We start from the raw sequence: 18,637 nt of genomic DNA, 5'->3' as shown, positions 1-18,637 counted from the left end.
TACTGTGCAATTTCTCTGAATTCTGACTTTCTAACAAATTTCTCACTTCAATAAATACTGATGCCAGACTTCCAAGAAAATCTGAACCTATTTTTTTTTATTTTTAATCTAGTTTTTATCTGGTTACAATTGTCACCAATCCAACTTTATTCCCAGAACATATTTAGAAACTACAGAGGAAAACAAAGTGCTTTACAGTAGCAAGGTCGAAAGGGGAAAAAATAATAATAACACTCAGCTTAAACAACAAACAATAAAATACTAGAAACAAACTCCATAGGGATGTTGATGCATACAGGTGAGTTTAAAGGTGAGATTTCAACAAGGCCAGTGTGGGAGCCAGACTAACCTGTGGGGGCACCTGGCTACTGAGTTTAGGGGCTACAGTGGCAAAGTCACAGTCGTCCCTGTTCATCAGCCTAACATTAGGTGCAACCAGAAGTGCATGGTGATGCACTTCAATGCTTTGTAAGAGACCAATAAAATTTTTAAATTGATCCTGAAATTGACAAGAAGACAATGAAGGGAGGCCAGAAACATTAGGCTTCACCTTGAAAAGCTGCTTCAGCTGGAAGAAGCGCAACTTTACTGTAGTCTGTTTAACCAATCATTGTCCATTTTTTACCCCCAGATTGGTTTCTGTGGGTTTGACATAAGAATCTACAGAGCCGAGGCTTGTTAAAAAAAAACAATGACTTCTGTTTTTTGGCCATTAAAATGTAAAAAGTTCAAAGCCATCCAAACTTTGATGCCATCCAGACACTTCAACAGTGGGTCAAGAGAGTTGGGGATATTTTGTTCCAGTGGGAGGTATATTTCTGAGTCATCTGCATAGAAGTGAATTGAGATAGCACCTAATAGGGGCAGACAGAGCGAAAAGAGAATAGGCCCAAGATTGAAACCTTGAGGGACTCCACATGAGAGAGGTGCATGGGAGGAAAAGGAGACTCCAAGGCTGACAGAGAAACTCCTATCAGACAGGTAGGATCTAAACCACAGGAGAGCTACCACCACTGATGCCCACACAGAAGCACAGATACCGTGGTAGCAGTGTTTTTAAACCAAACTCAAAAACTGTAAGAATACAAAGTACTAAATCATCTACAGCTACTTTTAAAAATTATTAGAGGTTTTGAATCAGCAGGTTTTAACATCGGTTTTATTTATCAGACACATCTCAGGTTGTGATTCAACACACAGTATAAACACAAATCTTAACCAAAGTATTTGTTTTATTTGAATATCTCACAGCGACATGGCGAGTCCAGATATTAATTTAGCTTTAGGAAATTACAGATAGTAGTAATGAGGACTAAGAAAATCTGCAGATGGAGTAACTCTTACTTTCTCAATGAGTTTCTTGTGAGCATTTCATCTCTATCTTTGTTTTTGTGCACAGTAATGTGAGAGTGATTGCAGAGCATGATGGGAAACCAGACACCAGCTTGTAAATATTAAAGCTGCAGGACTGAAAATTTTGCAGAATTCTGAATCTGTCTTTGAATTACAGATGGTGACAGTTTGTCTTTGAGGTGAGACAAACAATCTTTTATTCAGACTGAATATAAACACATTAATCTGTTCGTCTTCTCGGTGTCCCACAGGCGTCCAGGTCCTGGTTCATCTCGGGTAGTGACACTCCACCCGGATAACAGCGCTCTGACTGCGTGTGATGCCTCCTCTGCCTGACTCTCTGGGTTCATAGACCAGCGTGAAGGCATAAATGAAGGAGTTCTCCATCATCTGATTAGAAAGAAGATCTCCTTTATGATCTGAGCCACATCAGCTGACTCAAAGTGTGAAATGAATATAAACTTCTTACCACCAGTCTGCTTCCACAGCCATGCAGCTCACTCTCAAACGCCAGCACATGAGCAGAGTCGTCAATCTCTGTGGCTGAACAACCACCCAGCGTGAGATCCTCTGGTTTGATCCTCCTGCCCAGACCCAGCAGGTCCTGGCTCACCTCCACCTGGATCCTGCTGTCGCCACATCTCACAGCTACTCGCTCTTTCTTCTTCTTCTTCTTCAGCAGCTGAGGTCTCTCCTTCTCAGAAAGCTCCTTCTCAGGAAGCTTGTTCTCACGAAGCTCCTTCTCAGGCTCCTCCAGATCCTCCGGGAAGTCCAGAAAGAGTGGCTCAACCCTCCTCCTCCTGTAGACCCCGTCAGCTCCTCGTGCAGACTGCCTGGAGTTCCCTCTCTCAGGTTCTGCATCCAGCACGGCCTCCTCGACCCCCCACTGTGATTGACTCCCCACACCGAGGAATCGAGCGTCACTCAGCCTGAAACAGGTGAGCACACAGCTGGACACAAAGAGCTGCAGCAGCCACATCTTCTCACAGACCGCTTTCTGCAGCTTTCTCCAAACAAAGAGACGACTCCTCCCTCAGCTTCATTACCTACAGCTCCTCCACAGGTGTGAACCTCTTACCTGCTCCTCCCTCACTGATTGCTCTGTGACACTCATCAGGAGCTCCACACACGCAGACTCTTATTTCTCTGCAGCAGCATGCAGGGATGTTGTTTTCATGTTAGTAATCATTTGCAGTGACGTATCTTGCTTCACCGTGGATGTTTTTGACCTTGAACGTCCTCTCTCGAGCGCCGTGTCCCTGTTCAAACTGTGCCCACATTTAGCTCAAAGGTCGCTCTTTTGTTTCCCTCATTCATCTCTTCAAACGCACATCTCAAGGTCTGAGCGAAACCATAGAAACAGCAGCTGACGGATGAAACAGGCCTTTCAGTGTGCAGACGGCTCATTCAAAGGAAGAAATGTCTCATGATCGATTTAAATTCTTCTCTTTCAGCGAATTCATCATTTTTCTGCTCACTGTTAGAGGCCATGAATTTAAAGACCAAACCTCACTTTGTTTTCATTAAAGAATGCATATGTTGATACACCTGTAGTACCTAAACATGATTTACAGCTCATAAAAGTCTCCATTTTCTCTCTCTGGTGTTTTAGAAAACTTCCTCTGTCTGAAACACTTTGTTTTAGCTGCTGTCTCTTTGAGGCTCCTCGCTCCACAAACCCCCTTCCTTCTGATTGGCCAGCCCTCTGTTGGCCCGTCAGGGGCGGAGCTATGAGCAGACCTTGGTGTTTGAAGCCCTGACCCTCTAATGTGTCATGAACCATTTAGGAGATCCACGTGGCCTCGTCATTTCAGTGAGTCTCATGAAGAGCTCATGATCTGTTTTGAGAGCTGTTACAGACAAACTCAGAGATCTCTCCACAGAGCTCCACCTGCAACAGGCCTCTAGAGGGCTGACCAATCAGAGGGAAGGGGGTTTGTGGAACGGGAAGCCTTAAAGAGCCAGCAGCAAAATAAAACATTGAGACAGAGGCTGAAAGAGAGGTTTTCTAAAACACCATTGAGAGAAAAATAGTTTTTTTTTTTAGCTGTAAATCATGTAAAGATACCTCAGGGACACCAATGGGACAACATGAAAATTACAAAACCCCTTCTTTGATGTGCAAAGAGCTGCATCTGAATCAGATCCAATCTGTTTTTAAGCTTTCATATGGAAATAAACCACCCTCTTACCAAAGTTAGCTTCAGTATTTACCAAAGTAACATCAGGAGGCTTGTGTTCACCTTCACACTTTAATTCCAGCAAAAGTTAACCTCTATTTTCAAAATAAGACTGATGCATCATTCATGGGACGTCAGAATAAAAACGAAAGAAGTGAGAAATATTAAAATTCACATGAAACTCGAGCAGTAAAATATGCGTGTGTGTGCATGGATATCTTTCTTTTTGCGGCAGTAGTGTGTGAGAGAGTGTGTGACACTGTGTGTGTGTGAGGCTGGCTGCCAGCAGAATTCAGTCAACCAGCTGCTGCATTGACGGCTCTTTGGCAGTGTGTGTTTTCTGCAGAGAGGACAAATGAGGGCAGATATCTGCAGAAGTAAACTTTGAAATCCTGCAGAGGACTCTCCTGCAGCGCGTGAGTCACTTGACGGCAGGGAAGGAATCAAAAACAGGAGGTCAGAGAGAGGGAGGAATGTCAAAACCATCAGAGGAGTCATGTGACAGCAAAGTCTTTTTTTATTCATCTAAAAATCTGTGGCGTCAAATCATTTCACTTTGATAGAGTTTAACTCAATACCCAAAGTCCATTTTTAGACCAACATCCCACTTTACACTGAGCATCTGATTTCAGGATCATCATCCATGGACAAACACGAGGAACATCATTTAGGACTCTGGAGGACGCAGCCTCTTGAAATAAAAAGTCAAGCAGATTTGGGAACGACTTAATCCTGCATTACTTCTCCCCACCCCAGCAGGGGTCGACGGCAGATGTCTCTGTGATGTCATGTGCAGCTACCAAGCTGCAACCTCCAGTATCAAAATGAGACGATGCAGAAGCCATAAAAAGACGTTTCCATAACAGAAATTAACCTATTTACAGCCTGGTTAAAAAAAAAAGTCTCTTGTCTTGTCTCTTTTTTCTTACTCCGCAGTTTAGAAAATATTTAGAATGTGAGCTCGCCCAATCAGAGGCACAGCTCATCTCATGTGACTGACGCTGTGCGCCCTATAGCTGTACTCAAAGCTCCTGCCACTTCCAATATGGTCACGATAGCCGATCTGCTTCAAAAGTCTGTGTCAGAAACAGACGGATGATGCTGGGGAGACTACGTCCATTAATTATACAGTCTACAGCAGCTACCCTACATCTCTCCAGGGCCCTACCACCCTGGTCATGACTTTATCATTTAGCTGAAGGTATCTCCTTCTTCAACCTCTGATGTTTTATTCATCCTGTCACATCCAGGAGAAATCATGGTGAAAATTCAGTAATTTTTTTTTTTCTTTTCAGTCTGCGAAAGAAGTGTTGTATGAAACTAAATATTGAAAACTTCTAATTCATTACCTCAGACAATATTTGTCTCATGAGTTTATGGTCTCAGTCTCTGATGTATAGCCTATTTCAACACAGCAGGATGATAACTTTGTTAGCTACAGGCCTATTTAGGGTTAAACAGACAAAAAGATAAGACTTCCTCAGGAAGTACCCTTGGTCCACAGCTTCCATTTTTTCTAAAAACCCAGTCGTTGTTTGTGTTCTGCAAAAAACAAGATTACAGCTGCCAGTAATGTCAAACCCTGTGACAAGATCTCTGAAACATTTTCTGGCAGCCTTAACCGAAGGTTTCACAAACTGATCTGAGAGTACAGACAGTTCCTGAGTCAGTCAGTGATCTGTGACCTTTTCCTGATGCTCGGTTAACCTTTAGGGGCTGCAGCAGCACTGACGGCACCAATCTGCTCTGATTGATGGACAACATCAGTGACACAAATAAGGTAGAATCGACACCGCAAGTTCATTACAGCGAGAAACGCTGAAACTGAGCCGATGATTAACCAACTGACTAACATATTAGTCTTTTGGACCCCCAGAAACATGCTAACACAGGGCAGGAAAAGGTGCTCTGTGGTGCAGCAGTGCTGGTCTGCTCCCCTTGTCATTAGTTCAGGTCATGATCGTCAAACCCCTGCCATTTTATCTCCATCTTTTAAAGGCACCAGACACTTAAAACATATCACTACAGGTCAGACCTTTGGATCTCCCACCAAAGAAGAAGCTACACATGTAAAACAAGCACAAACTAGGAGTGAACCTCTGGTCAACACTCTGACTGTCTCTGCAGATCCTCAGGCCTCCAGGAGCTCTGAGAGGAAACTGATAGCAGCCTGTTAGAGCAGAGACAAACAGTGTTCTGGATATCAGCTGCTTCCTGCTGCTGCTTCTTTACAAGCTGAATCCTGATATGCACAGAACTATTAAGTGATAAAAATGTCTGTTTGCAGCTCAGCGGCATCTCAGAGGAGCAGGAAGAGCCTGATGCTAATGGGGTGCTTGCTAACAGGACTCAGAGAGGCTTAAGTGCACTTTGGGACAGGCTGCAGCTTTGTTAAAATGTCAGAAGTTATTTCTGTTTCTTTTGGAGGCTCAGAGTGTGTTTTTATCCTGTTTAAACATAGATTATTTTTCAAACAGGTTTGTGTTTCTGAAACCAGGTGAAACTCTACACCTTCTCTGTGATCTTCAGCAAAAATCAGAACTGTTCAATTTTATCATTTTGTCAAGATTGTGTTAAAAAACACTTGAAAATCTAAATATTTACAGTAAAGTAACTTTAGTCCTCCAGTTGGCTCCTTCATATCTTGGTCTGTTGGCAATTAGGGGGCCTAAAATCTCTTCTGTGGCTCTCTGCTGCCATCTGGTGCCTGCCAAAGGTACAGTACAATTCGTTTAACCTGTAAAAGGGTCACCAGGAACTCTGGGCTGAGAATGACATCACATTAAACCCCCACCTAGACGGACTGAGCAAGCCCCGCACAACATACACATATGATCCATTTATTACTTTAAGAGCCTTGATATTCTTTTTTTTTTTTTAAACTATAAACTCTGTTTGAAGACAAAAATGGACGTTAAAGTTAAAGAAGAATAATAAAAACTCATTTTTGGTTTGGTTTAAGAATTTCATTAATCCTGCATGTGTAAGATCTTTTTATCATTAAATATCTTGTGGTTTAAATTGGTCCTTGTGACTAAATACAGCAGATTGTACAATCCATTGGACCATGAATTTATTTAAAATCAATTGTATTTTATTGACATTCAGAAATAGATTCATTGGAATATCCCTTATTAAAAAGCTATATCAGTGTGGCCCTAGAAGTAAGAAATCACTTTTTGTTTCCGTAACTGTTTTAAAAATCTAAATTCAACAATTTGTTTAGTCTAACATCCCTTGTTTATTTATTTTTTGCTTTTATTCCATTCTCTCTTTTATTGGTTTTCTTTATTTTATCACAAAGCTCCAAATCATTTTAAAGGTCCTAAATTCTGCTCCTTTTCTGCATTTTAATATGGATCATTGATATCTCTTTGAAATGGTAGTAACATGTTTTGGTCCAGAAAGCCAATAAATCAAGCACAGCAGCATTGTTTCCAGGCTCTCATAGCCCCTCTGTTCAGAACGCTCTGATTTAGTGGGCGTGACCTTCATATGTAAATGAACCACCGCTGATACCGCCCCACTCTTCCACGTCACTGAGAGCGGCATCATGAGCTCCGAGTGCACAATGTTTGGAAAACAGCGAAGCTCGTTTACCGTAACATTACAGGCTAAAACAACAGGCTAACCACAGCTACATTTAGCATCCTGAAGCTAACACAGAGACAGGGGGACACTGAGGAAAAGCTCTTACATCTGCTCCACAGCACACAGCATTTAAAATACTCACATTTCCAGGGTCTGAGGTTTGTTGGTGGATGGTTGGTAATGTGCCTGGATTCAGGACCAGTCTATTTACTGGCCCTCTGTTGTACTGTCCAAAGTTGGAAAAGCAGTCGGCCGTGAAGTGACTAGCACACACATGCACAGTTTTACTGAGTGTAGCTGGCACATTTTCTTGATAAATGAACTCTAGCCACTTAGTCTTGTCTTCTTCCAAGATGAGAAGCTTGTGCATGGAACTATGTGACTGTTTACAGCCACAGCGGGGAGGGGGTATCTGCTACAGTGCACCAATCAGGTCAGACTTGCTCCTGATTGGTCAAAAAAGGGAATCGCTGACAAACAGCTCGTTTTAGGTCAGGAGTTTGTTTTCACAAGCACTACTAAGAACAGGTTTTGTCATCTAATATCACATTTTGTGGGCTGGAAAGAAAGCCAAAGACCCACAAATTTCACTAACAGACTAAATTGATTCTTAAACGTTATTTCTCTGATGTAATGTCTTTTAAAAAAAAAAAAAAAAAACCTTTTACCTTCATTTCATGCTTCTGTTATCTCTATTTCTATATTCTCAAGATTCCACGATTTCTTTCCTCCCTCCCATCATATTTTCCAACACATTTGTAGTATTTATTCCCATTTTCCATTTGGATCCTTTATTAGGGCCCGAGCCTGAAAAATTGGGTAAAGGCCCTCTTGGAACCCTTAGCATTAGTATTCTTTATTTCTTTCCCATCTTTAGCCCCAAATTTCATGCCTTAAAAGTGCTCAAAGTCTGAACTTAACATGACAAAAAATTCAGTCAGGCATGAACGTTTTTGATTCCACTATTTGCCCAAAAAAATGTACTCCGTAGTGCCCCCCAGTGGCTTAAAACTGCAGTCCTTCCAGTTACTTTGAGCTAGAGCCCTAAACTTTTTTGTGCATAACTATCATGCCTAGGCCTACAAAAAAAGTCTCTTACCACCATTGAGAATTCTGAACAAACTTAGACATCGGATTTTGACAATTTACACGCTACGAATTTGTACAAACTGGTCCGAGAGTCTTGCTCAGATCAACTCCAAACGTGCCTTGTGTATACTGCACACATTGGAGATGATAAGTTATTTATATTTTTCAGGCTCTCATTGTCCGATGTTTACGAAAACTGTCACACAAGGATCTGTATAAATGACTAAAGGTACACTTACCATAAAGACTAACAGTGACCCCTTGTGGTCACAGATTGATTAACAGCCAGGGTAACTTAAATTGAAAGGATGTAATAGTTTTAGATGTTTATTACGGCTCGAAACCTACATTAACTTGTCATTCTAAATATTTTTTTCTGTCTCTTTAGCTGCTGTAACATTGGGTGAAATACTGGAGTTTATCTCTTCTTGAGTTAAACGTGGTGTTAAATATAAAGATGAAGACAAAAACATTTCAACAAATCTTTAATGTAGACAAACAATAGTAAAGTACATACATGTTTGGATGTGAGAACACTGTTTTTAATGATTCAGATGTTTCACCAGTAGTAGTTGTAGATACCTCTCCAGTACCAGCAGGTGCAGTTGAGTCCCGCCGCGATGAGGAGGATGACCAGCAGGGTGACGAAGAGGCCGAAGCCGATGACAGTGGCTGTGACGGCCCAGATGAGCGTCCTCTTCGACATGTCGATCAGCGACGACCTGAGCACCCTCCGCACCCTACGCGCCCGCTGGCGGTCCTGAGGTGGGTACCGGGAGTGATTGATGCTCTCCATCCCCATGGAGCGGATCAGACACGCCCTCTGGTGGCTGAGCTGGTCAAAGGTGTGTTTGCCATGGTAACGGCCCATACCACTCTGACCTGAACAGACAAGGAATAAATAACCAATGAACTGATGATTTCACAGCCTGAATTTTGTTTTTTTTCATATCATTAATCTAAAGAGAATACAAACATTAACCCTCACTGACTCTTACCAACTCCACCAAACGGGAGAGAGTTCAGTGTGTAATGCATTAGAACATCATTGACCGTCACTCCTCCACTTGTTGTCTCGTCAATCATCCTTTTTCCCGCCTGAAGAGAGACAGAGAGGGCAAAATAGTTTAAAGTTTCCAACTTTAAAACCCGTTTGAATCCCTGTGCTGCTGCTGTTATCTCACCTTCTTGTCTTTGCAGAAGATGTAGAGAGCCAGAGGTTTCTCTCTCTCGTTGATGAAGCGGATGGCGTCGTCCATATCACTCACAGTGACGATGGGCAGCAGAGGGCCAAAGATCTCCTCCTGCATGAGTCTGGAGTGGGGGGGCACGTCTTTCAGGACTGTGGGGGCTTCAGGGAGGATACAGTGAAATAACAACATGAAAAACAACTTTCTGACTTTTGTTTTCCTCTAGAACAGAGCAAAGGTACTCTTTCTGTTTGCAAGCCAGGATCAGATGCTGCTGCTCTGCTCGTCCTGGGAATGTTAGGACTTCAGATGTTTGTGTTTCAGTTTATGGAGAGAAATTAAAAAGTCTCCAGATAAATAAACAGTCTTTTGTTAATTACATCCACATACCAATGTACCGCTGTGACGAGTCGCTCTGTCCTCCAATCACAGGAGTGTATCCCTCCATCAGACCCAGGATCCTGATGAAGTGACGCTGGTTGATGATCCGTCCGTAGTCTGGAGAACATTTGGGGTCTGCACCGTAAAACTCCTGTGACGGATCAGAAAAGTGTCAGTGGAACTGTAAACAGTGTGCTTCCATTAAAATAAAGGTTCAAAGGAGACTGGTACCAGCAGAGTCTGTCGAATACACTCCACCACCCGACCCTGGATGCACGGCTCACACAGGATGTAGTCTGGAGCGATACACGTCTGCCCACAGTTCACAAACTTTCCCCACGTGATGCGACTAAAACACAGAAACAAAATCACTGTGTGGACTTTTGATTCACTCTTTAGTTCTCATACCATGATACAGTGCTCATGTTGAGGTGTTTGGAGGCGTGGAGGAAGCATCAATGTGGTTGTTGTATTTAACACATACATGTTCCTCTGTCTGCAGAGCACTGATCTGCTTTTCCAGTCTGCAGGCTTCAAAGGAGATCAGATCTACTGTTTTACACACTTTCTTCATTTTTCTCAAGTCCAGCCAGAAAAGATGACTGGAGGTGAGTGTTAAAGGGGACATATCATGCTTGTTTCCCCTTTTCACTACACCAGACTAGGGTGCCTGTAAAGCATTTCTGCCCTCAGTACAAGTCATTTAGTTCCTTCATTGCCCCACGATAGCGTTATCAATATCCTCATTTTAGGCAATTCTGAAGATCTCGTTGAAACGCTCCGTTTCGAGAATGACCTCCAGTAACCTCGCAACGTCACAGCCCTTTGTGCTCTGATTGGTCAGTTCTATCAGAGGGGCGGAGGGGGTAGAGCCAGGGGGTGGTTTTTGCAGCATGGCAGTATTTAAAAAATCGCCATGGGGCAGACTGAGCGAGTTTGCTGTTTGTCAAAACTTCACCGTAAGGCATTGATAGCACTAATAAAATGGCAGAGTGTAGGACACGTCCTTTTGTATTGGACCCCGAGTCAGACCCGGACGGTTCTGCAGCTCAGGAGGAAGAAAATCCACCTCGACACAGATCATCTCAGGACGCTTCAGTGTGGTGAGTCAAAGCGGTACTGTAACATGTATAGTTTATACGTTTATACTCGGCTCTTGGTGGGTGTATCCCTTGGTGGCGGTTGTGTGACTAACTGACATCACAGAGGAGGAGCTGCTTTATCACATTACTCCAATAAAAAGAAAGGATCCTCGTGTCGTCATGAAGGTCGAAATCTCGCAGCCAAATGGCAATGACATATTTTAAGAGGCATCAAATCTCGTTCTAGGATATCAGAAAAAATACAATATCTCAATTTTTTGAAAATTCAGGGGGTGTAAGGTCTTGTTTTCATATTTATTATTTTATATGTAAGTATTAAATCAGGGATCAACATGGTATGTCCCCTTTAAAGTAAGTATTTATTATAATTGCAGCACTTTGGCCTACACCATGTTTACAATGATCACTGTCCAAGCCATCATATTCAGATGTTGTTTTTTTGATTTTGTGGCTGCTGGAGTAATCAACAGATGCATTTAAACCATGAAATGTGCAAAGAATCAAGTCCTTTGAAGCTACTGTCTCTCTGGATAAGATACTAAATATTAAAAGTGTTAAAAAAGTTACTACATTTCACAGTTTATCTTTCTAAAGTACGACATGCCCTTTGGTGAGGCTTGTTTCTGCTCTGAGTGGTGTTTTACCGGCAGGCAACCCTGATGTCACAGTCCTTGTCGATGTAACAGGGACTCTTCCCCCCGAGCTCCAGGGTGACCGGGGTCAGGTGTCGAGCTGCAGCCTCCATCACCTGTTTGCCCACCGTGCTGTTCCCGGTGTAGAAGATGTGATCGAAGCGGAGCCTCAGCAGGTCCTGGGTCTCAGACACGCCTCCCATCACTACAGGGTACAGGTCCTGAAAGTAAACAAGGACTATTTACCCTATAGTCATTCAAAAATTGAGAGGCATGTTTCTGACCCATTAAAGGGGTATTACACTATTTTTAATCCCTGAAAGAAAAAGAAAACAAACACATAGAGAGGTTGTTTTTATTGTGGTTGAATATTTTACTGAGCTTAAGCGTCCCAGTTAGAGGAAGAAGATCAGTCTATGGCACCACCTTTAAACACATCCTTGCTTCATCGCACTCATGGGTTTGAATAAAATACATGATCCTTTTAGTCTTTGGGTCAGACACGTGTGTGTGGTTCACTGTTCTGCCCTGGTGCAATGCTTTGACACTGCACCAGCCCTCTCTCTGTCTTTCTCTCTGTATCAACAATAGCTCCGGTGTTCTGACCTTGTCCAGATAGCGAGGCAGCAGAGCCCGGAGGAGGAGGGAGGAGAACTCGCTGAGCTCGGACGGCTTCACCACAGCTGCGTTCCCTGCACAGAGAGAACACAGGTTCCTGTGAATGGAGTGAGATCACTGAGTGACGCAGAGCGACGAGTAGGAGGCTGAGAATGTAGGGCTGACTTTTCCGTCAAACCGGAGCCGACAACAGGATGATTGTCTGTGTTTCACTTGGTCATCAGAGACTTGACGGTGAATGTCCTGGTGTAACTTCTACCATAAGAGCACAAATGTCCTGCAAATCCAAAAAGATTTTTAACACAAAGTGTGATTCTTGCTTCATTTTCTTTACCAGCAGCGATGGCTCCGATCAGTGGCTGCAGCGTGACAGCCCAGGGGTAGTTCCAGGCCCCTATGATGAGCACCACCCCCAGAGGCTCCGGCTGAACGTAAACCTCATCTTTTAAGGTGAACAAGTTTCTCTCTACGGGCCGAGGAGCCATCCAATCCGACAGCTTGTCTATCGCCAGCTTGATCTCATTCTCAATGCCGATCAGCTCCAAGAGCGGTGTGTCATACTGGCTCTGAGAAAACACAGCACAGATAACATTTAATGCAGATGACAGATTCTTTCAACATCTAAGGGAAAAAGAAAAGCAACCTCAGCCTCCTGTGGTGCCAAACTGTCAAAAAATAGTAGCTGCTTTTAGCAAGAGGGGTTATTATTCACTGTTTAATTTCTTGTTCCTAGAGATGCCAGAGTTTTACTGAGGCAGATGCAGCTTCTGTAGAAATTGTTGCAAAAAGAAACAGTTATAAGACTTTTCAAAGCTTTCCACAGTGTGAAGCGTCAAAGTTTTTATTTGGGTCCAGCTAATTCAATCAGCCGTTTAGCCCTTTTTTTAAAATAATCAGCATCTGCCAGAGTTATGAAATTATCAATGGCTCAACATGTCTCTTGTTTCAGTTTAACTTTCTGTGCCATGAGTCATAGAAGTGATGCGTGCTGTGCTGCGTCGGTAATGCCTTTCGTTGACTTCGTAATGCTAAAGTTGTGCCAATCAAGCTCAAGTTACTCCCTGTCTGTAAAACTAAACACAGATATAAATGTAATATAAATTCCTATTGAATACATTCAACATGTTATACATCCCTTTACCAAAACCATATTGAAAACATAGCACAATCTTGATACTAACATATATGTGTAACTGCACTGAAATGCTAGCGGTTAGCATACATTGATATAACTTTAGTTTTGAAAAAGAATTTCAACCTTCATCAGAGAAACAGATCACAGTTACCCTCTATAAACAATACTGAAAACTCTAAATGTAAAACTACACACTGGCAAATGTTGTTCAAACAGGTTACATGTTACATGTTACAGGTTACACGCTACATGCAAGCTCAAAGCTGACTTCATCATAACTACGGCAAGCTCAAGGCTCCAAACAACTCCAAAAACATTGCTATGAGTTGTTTGGTCTGAAGCCTTTTTGCTTGTTTTTGTACTTGAAAACTCCTCTGCTTTAAAGTTATTAAAATACTAAAGAATAAATTATAAAATAAAATTAAATTTAATTAGATTAAATTGAATAAAGTAAACAGTAAAATGTTCTGCCCCAAATACTAAAGAATAAATAATCAAATTAAATTAAATTAAATTAAATTAAATTAGTTAAATTGATATGATATTGATGAGGACAGTTTAAAATTATAAATACTGAATATGGCACATGAATTGAAAAATACAAATACTATTTACATAAATATTCATTCTTGTAACATCATTGTTGATGTTGTAAGTCCTGAGGGACCAAAAAAGAAGTCATCATATTGGCAGATTAACATGTTGTCTGGATTTTTGTTCAGCCAAATATTGGAATTTGCATCAGCCTCAAAACTGTATATCACCTGGGCCCCAATTTTTATCCAACCAAGATATCAAAGCAACCTTTCATCAAAGCAAAATTCCACATTTTGACCAATGCATCACCAAAAAACTGCATTCGTTGTGCTTGATACACTTGAATTCTCAGACAGTTGTTGGCAATGTGCCAATTATAACAACCTGATCTGAAGTATTGTCATTGGACAGAAGTAACTTAATTAAATTAATTAATCATTAAATTTGTTGGAGATTAGGTTTTACAGATAGTAGTTTCCAAAGGTTTCATTCAGAGATTTTTTAACCCCTTGATATTGCAAATTAGCAACATACCCCATCAGGTCTTGATGCAGCTGAAATGACCTTTGTATCCCACTTATGCCTTTTGATTCATAATCTAAATATAGCAAGAATAGTATCAAATGCACTTTGTCACAATATATTTGCCATAGGGTGAACTTATCACGATTGTATATATTTTATAATGTTTTCAAATACTGTATATTGTATGTGCTACATTCAAATTGACAATCTCCACTCAATTAACCATCTGTGAAAATGCAAAAATAATTCTGTTGTCTAACTGTTAATTAAATCAGGCAGTATGTGGTTAACATGGCACAGGAGTTCCACAAGGTTTCATTCTTAAACCTCTTCAGTTTGATAAACATCAGTGCACATTTTATGCAGATGCTGGCACCTGCGGCCTCCTTTCCCGCGCGTCGCTCACCCTGTGTCCTGCTCTTTCTACTGTCCTGACCTCTCTTCACTAAGGAAGAAAAAGGCTCCAAAAAATCATTGTCTGTAAACTTGGCACCCAAGTATTCAACCCTATCAACAATGAACAGCATTGAACTGAAATGATACATGTATGTTTCATGTTTACTGTAGCAGTCTACTGAGTCTGCCCTCACCCTGTTGATGTCCTGTTTTAGGGCAGTAGCAATCTCTGTCTCCTTCTCGGTGATCATCCTCTGCAGAGCGTGAAGCTGCTGCAGTCTGAACTCCACCGGTCGAGTCCTGCCGCTCAGGAAGGCCTCTCTGGCCCGTTTCACCGCTTGTCTCTCCATGCAGACCGCTGCGGGACGAGTCTCTGGAGCTAAGGGAACAAAGATTGTGGATGAAAAAAATGTGGCTATCGCTCTGAAACCTATCATTTTACATCACTAGCAATCTATGCAGATGATACACAGATGCACATATGTGTTTTTTTGCTGTTGTCCATAATTGTTCACCAGTGATGTTACAGTTTGGTTTCAGCAGCTTGTTTAATGGTTTATAGCTTATACTGAGTGAGGCGGAGATCTGAATCAAGAGCAACAACATTTCTGGTCTGTTTTTTGGTCCATACACAAAATTTTGATGCCATTAGTTGTAGTCGTAGTAGCTGTAACTAAAAACTATTACATAAAGAGGGGAATTAAGGCTGTTAGTGCCACCTTGAGGGATCAGAATAAAAGGGTAAATCTGAAAATCAGAAATACTTTATAGATCCCCAGGGGGGCAATTTGATCACGTTGTATTACTGTCAAATTAAAATTTGATGTCTGCCATGTTGATCATCCAAAAGAGTCAGAAAGAAAATATGCTACCCTATCACTGTAATCTCCTATTTAACTGTGGAAATAAGATTTCAAATTCTTCGGCTGAAAACAGTCCATGACACTTTTCTGCTTAATCTGCATCAGTTAACTCTGTAGCTTCTACCTATAGCTTAATTGGCAGTCATCTTTTTTATTGTTCTGAACTGATCAACTTAGGTGTGTTAACTCACATTAAACTGAACATTTCAAGTATGGCATGGCTCAGTGGGGTGCCAGGTGGACTCCTGCCTTATCACTGGCAGAGTCGAGTTTGATGCCTCTAGTTTCTCTATGTATCAGCCCTCAAACAGCCATATCCTAAACTGTGTTAGCTTCCTTAGCCTTTACAGAATTGTAGATTTTTTTGTTGTTTCAAACATTTATTGTGACTTTTACCTTTTAAGTCTTTATTTAAAGGTCCCATATAACGGGACCTTTAAATACCCACTATGTCTGTGAACTTGATTCTGATTGGTCGATTTGACAGAGCAATGGTCTGTTATTCACTGATAGCTCACTGTTGCTAGGGAGCGGATGTTTTATGGTTTGCTCATGCATTCTAGTTCATATCACTGCAAAAAAGAAGGACTAAAACAATAAAAAAGGTTAAAGGTCCCATATAATGCAAAAATCACTTTATTTAGCTCAGAAATTTGTGGGTGTTTGGCTTTCCTCCCAGCCCACAAATTTCACTAAAAGACTAAATAAATTGAAATGTGATGATGTGAAATGTGAAAATGTGATATTCAATGACAAAACCTGTACTTAGTAGTGCTTGTGAATGTAAAATCCTGACCTAAAACGAGCTGTTTGGATTTGGGGGATTTGCTGATGTCAGCGATTTTTTGACCAACCAGGAGTAAGTCTGACCTGATTGGTCCACCAGAGCAGATACCCCCGAACCCCCTCTAGCAGCCATCACTGCCACCACTGCCATCACTGCTTTGTTTTTGGCTGTAAAGAGCCACATAGTTCCATCATGCACAAGCTTCCCATCTCGGAAGAAGACAAGACTAAGTGGCTAGAGTTCATTTATCAAGGAAATGTGCCAGCTACACTCAGTAAAACTGTGCATGTGTGTGCTAGTCACTTCACGGCCGACTGCTTTTCCAACTTTGGACAGTACAACAGAGGGCTAGCGAATAGACTGGTCCTGAATCCAGGCGCATTACCAATAATCTGCCAACAAACCTCGGACCCTGGAAATGTGAGTATTTTAAATGCTGTGTGCTGTGGAGCAGATGTAAGAGCTTTTTCCTCAGTGTTCCCTCTGTCTCTGTGTTAGCTACAGTATGCTAACATTAGCTGCGGTTAGCCTGTTGTTTTAGCCTGTAATGTTACGATAAACGAGCTTCACTGTTTTCTAAACATTTTGCACTCGGAGCTCGTGGCGCCGCTCTCAGTGATGTGGAAGAGCGGGGCTGTATCAGCGGTGGCTCATTTACATATGAAGGTCACGCCCACTAAATCAGAGCGTTCTGAACAGAGGGGCTATGAGAGCCTGGAAACAATGCTGCTGTGCTTGATTTATTGGCTTTCTGGACCAAAACATGTTACTACCATTTCATAAAGACATCAATGATCCATATTAAACTGCAGAAAAGGAGCAGAATATGGGACCTTTAATTGTCTTAAGTTTGTAAAAGTCTTGTACAAAAAGCTAACACGAGTAGGTTTAGGCTCTTACCAGTTTTGAGCCCTCTGGTTACTGAGAAGTGCCTCTTTTATTCTTGCTATTTTTTTTCTCCCTATTTATGAGTTAGTGCTGTTTTAAACAGATATGACATCCTGCTTTGTTAAATGTCTTTCTTATCAAGAGTTTTTTTGCTGTTAGAAACTTAGAATGAGGATATACTGACATTTTAAACTGTAGTGTGAAAAATCATTTTAGGGCTTAAAAATAGCTGTAAATAAATATTTATTCTTTATGTTTATGGTTTGTTTGGGCTGTATTTATTCTGCTGTCGGAGAAATCCAGTGTAAGATGACAGTTTTTATCATGACAGAAACTGACCCCGTAAGACCCCAAATATAATCACCTCACATCTAACTCTGCAGTCCCCTGCACTGAATGCAATAAATAAGAGTGAAAAATATGTTTTGGAAATATCAACTACATTTTCACATCCTTATCTTCACCTCTCTGTTGATTTGGGCACCATCTGAGATTTTGGGCCTCATGAAAGGAGCTCCTGCATATGATTAAGGCCTCTGTGAGCAACGGTACAAACATTTAAAACTGTCCTCCTGTATGTTACACCACCCCTTCTTCTCTGACTTTGATGAATTTCTTCTAAAACATCAACATTTTCAATTGCAAGTTGCAGAGCTGAGCAGATTAAAGGATATGGATAATTAAACAGATGTTTTAGTTCAACAGGAGTCATAACCCACTTAAAAATTCTCCAACACCTAAATCTATGGATGTGAGACTAGAAATATCCTGTTTTTATTAAACAATTTAAGTCTCCTTAGTGTTTTTAAAACAGCTCTATTTAAATTATCAATATAAAACAAAAATGGATTAAAAAGTAAACTCACCTGAGGTTAAGTAAACCAGCATCCAGTGGATTATCTGTGTAATAAAAAGGTGAAATAGTTGGTCTCAGACCTGACGAGAGAGTGGTTCAGATGTCCGACACGCTGCAGACTCACTGACCGACTGACTGACCTTATTGTGCAGAGCTCAGCCCACAGGCTGCTCCAGGATCAGTTTACAGAGGAGGTTACTCACTGAGCGCAGCAGCTTCATTCAGACCGCCTCAAACACTGAGAGCACTGATATCAACAGAGCCCACCTCCACACACACACACTAACACACACACTCACACGAACAATACAAAGCAGCAGGTTTGAATTAAAGATTCATACCTCAGTTATTGTTTGCATTGACTTATTAGTTGTCATTGGAGTATGACAGCACATTCAGGCCACTGTTAAACAAAAAAACAACAAATAAACCTCAAAACATCAACATTTTTGTAACTTTTTCTGCACATTTAAGTTACTTCATTCAAACGTAAACTTCAAAGTAATTCAAAGA

General features: G+C 41.4%; 2 protein-coding genes across 2 annotated transcripts; both read right to left on the bottom strand.

Moving 5' to 3' along the window:
- Positions 1 to 1,144: 1,144 nt before the first annotated feature.
- Positions 1,145 to 2,588, bottom strand: LOC141798165 (uncharacterized). Its single transcript, XM_074679984.1, has 2 exons — positions 1,823 to 2,588; positions 1,145 to 1,743 (listed from the first exon to the last, which is right to left on the bottom strand). The coding sequence occupies exons 1-2, from the start codon at positions 2,330 to 2,332 to the stop codon at positions 1,621 to 1,623; spliced, it is 633 nt and encodes a 210-aa protein (XP_074536085.1). The 5' UTR covers positions 2,333 to 2,588; the 3' UTR covers positions 1,145 to 1,620.
- Positions 2,589 to 8,707: 6,119 nt separating this feature from the next.
- LOC141797676 (aldehyde dehydrogenase family 3 member A2-like) lies at positions 8,708 to 18,341 on the bottom strand. Its single transcript, XM_074679289.1, has 11 exons — positions 18,265 to 18,341; positions 18,135 to 18,168; positions 14,925 to 15,109; positions 12,472 to 12,703; positions 12,126 to 12,211; positions 11,532 to 11,740; positions 10,016 to 10,133; positions 9,794 to 9,935; positions 9,398 to 9,564; positions 9,212 to 9,311; positions 8,708 to 9,095 (listed from the first exon to the last, which is right to left on the bottom strand). The coding sequence occupies exons 2-11, from the start codon at positions 18,154 to 18,156 to the stop codon at positions 8,773 to 8,775; spliced, it is 1,584 nt and encodes a 527-aa protein (XP_074535390.1). The 5' UTR covers positions 18,157 to 18,168; positions 18,265 to 18,341; the 3' UTR covers positions 8,708 to 8,772.
- Between the last annotated feature and the right edge of the window lie 296 nt (positions 18,342 to 18,637).

The sequence above is a fragment of the Halichoeres trimaculatus genome, unplaced genomic scaffold (genome assembly GCF_033239565.1).
Source record: "Halichoeres trimaculatus isolate MK-OKI-2021-1 unplaced genomic scaffold, fHalTri1.1 fHalTri1_scaffold_9, whole genome shotgun sequence".
Taxonomy (NCBI): Eukaryota; Metazoa; Chordata; class Actinopteri; order Labriformes; family Labridae; genus Halichoeres; species Halichoeres trimaculatus.
The sequence above is the reverse complement of the archived record's forward strand: the minus strand, read 5'-3'. Positions and strand labels throughout refer to the sequence as shown.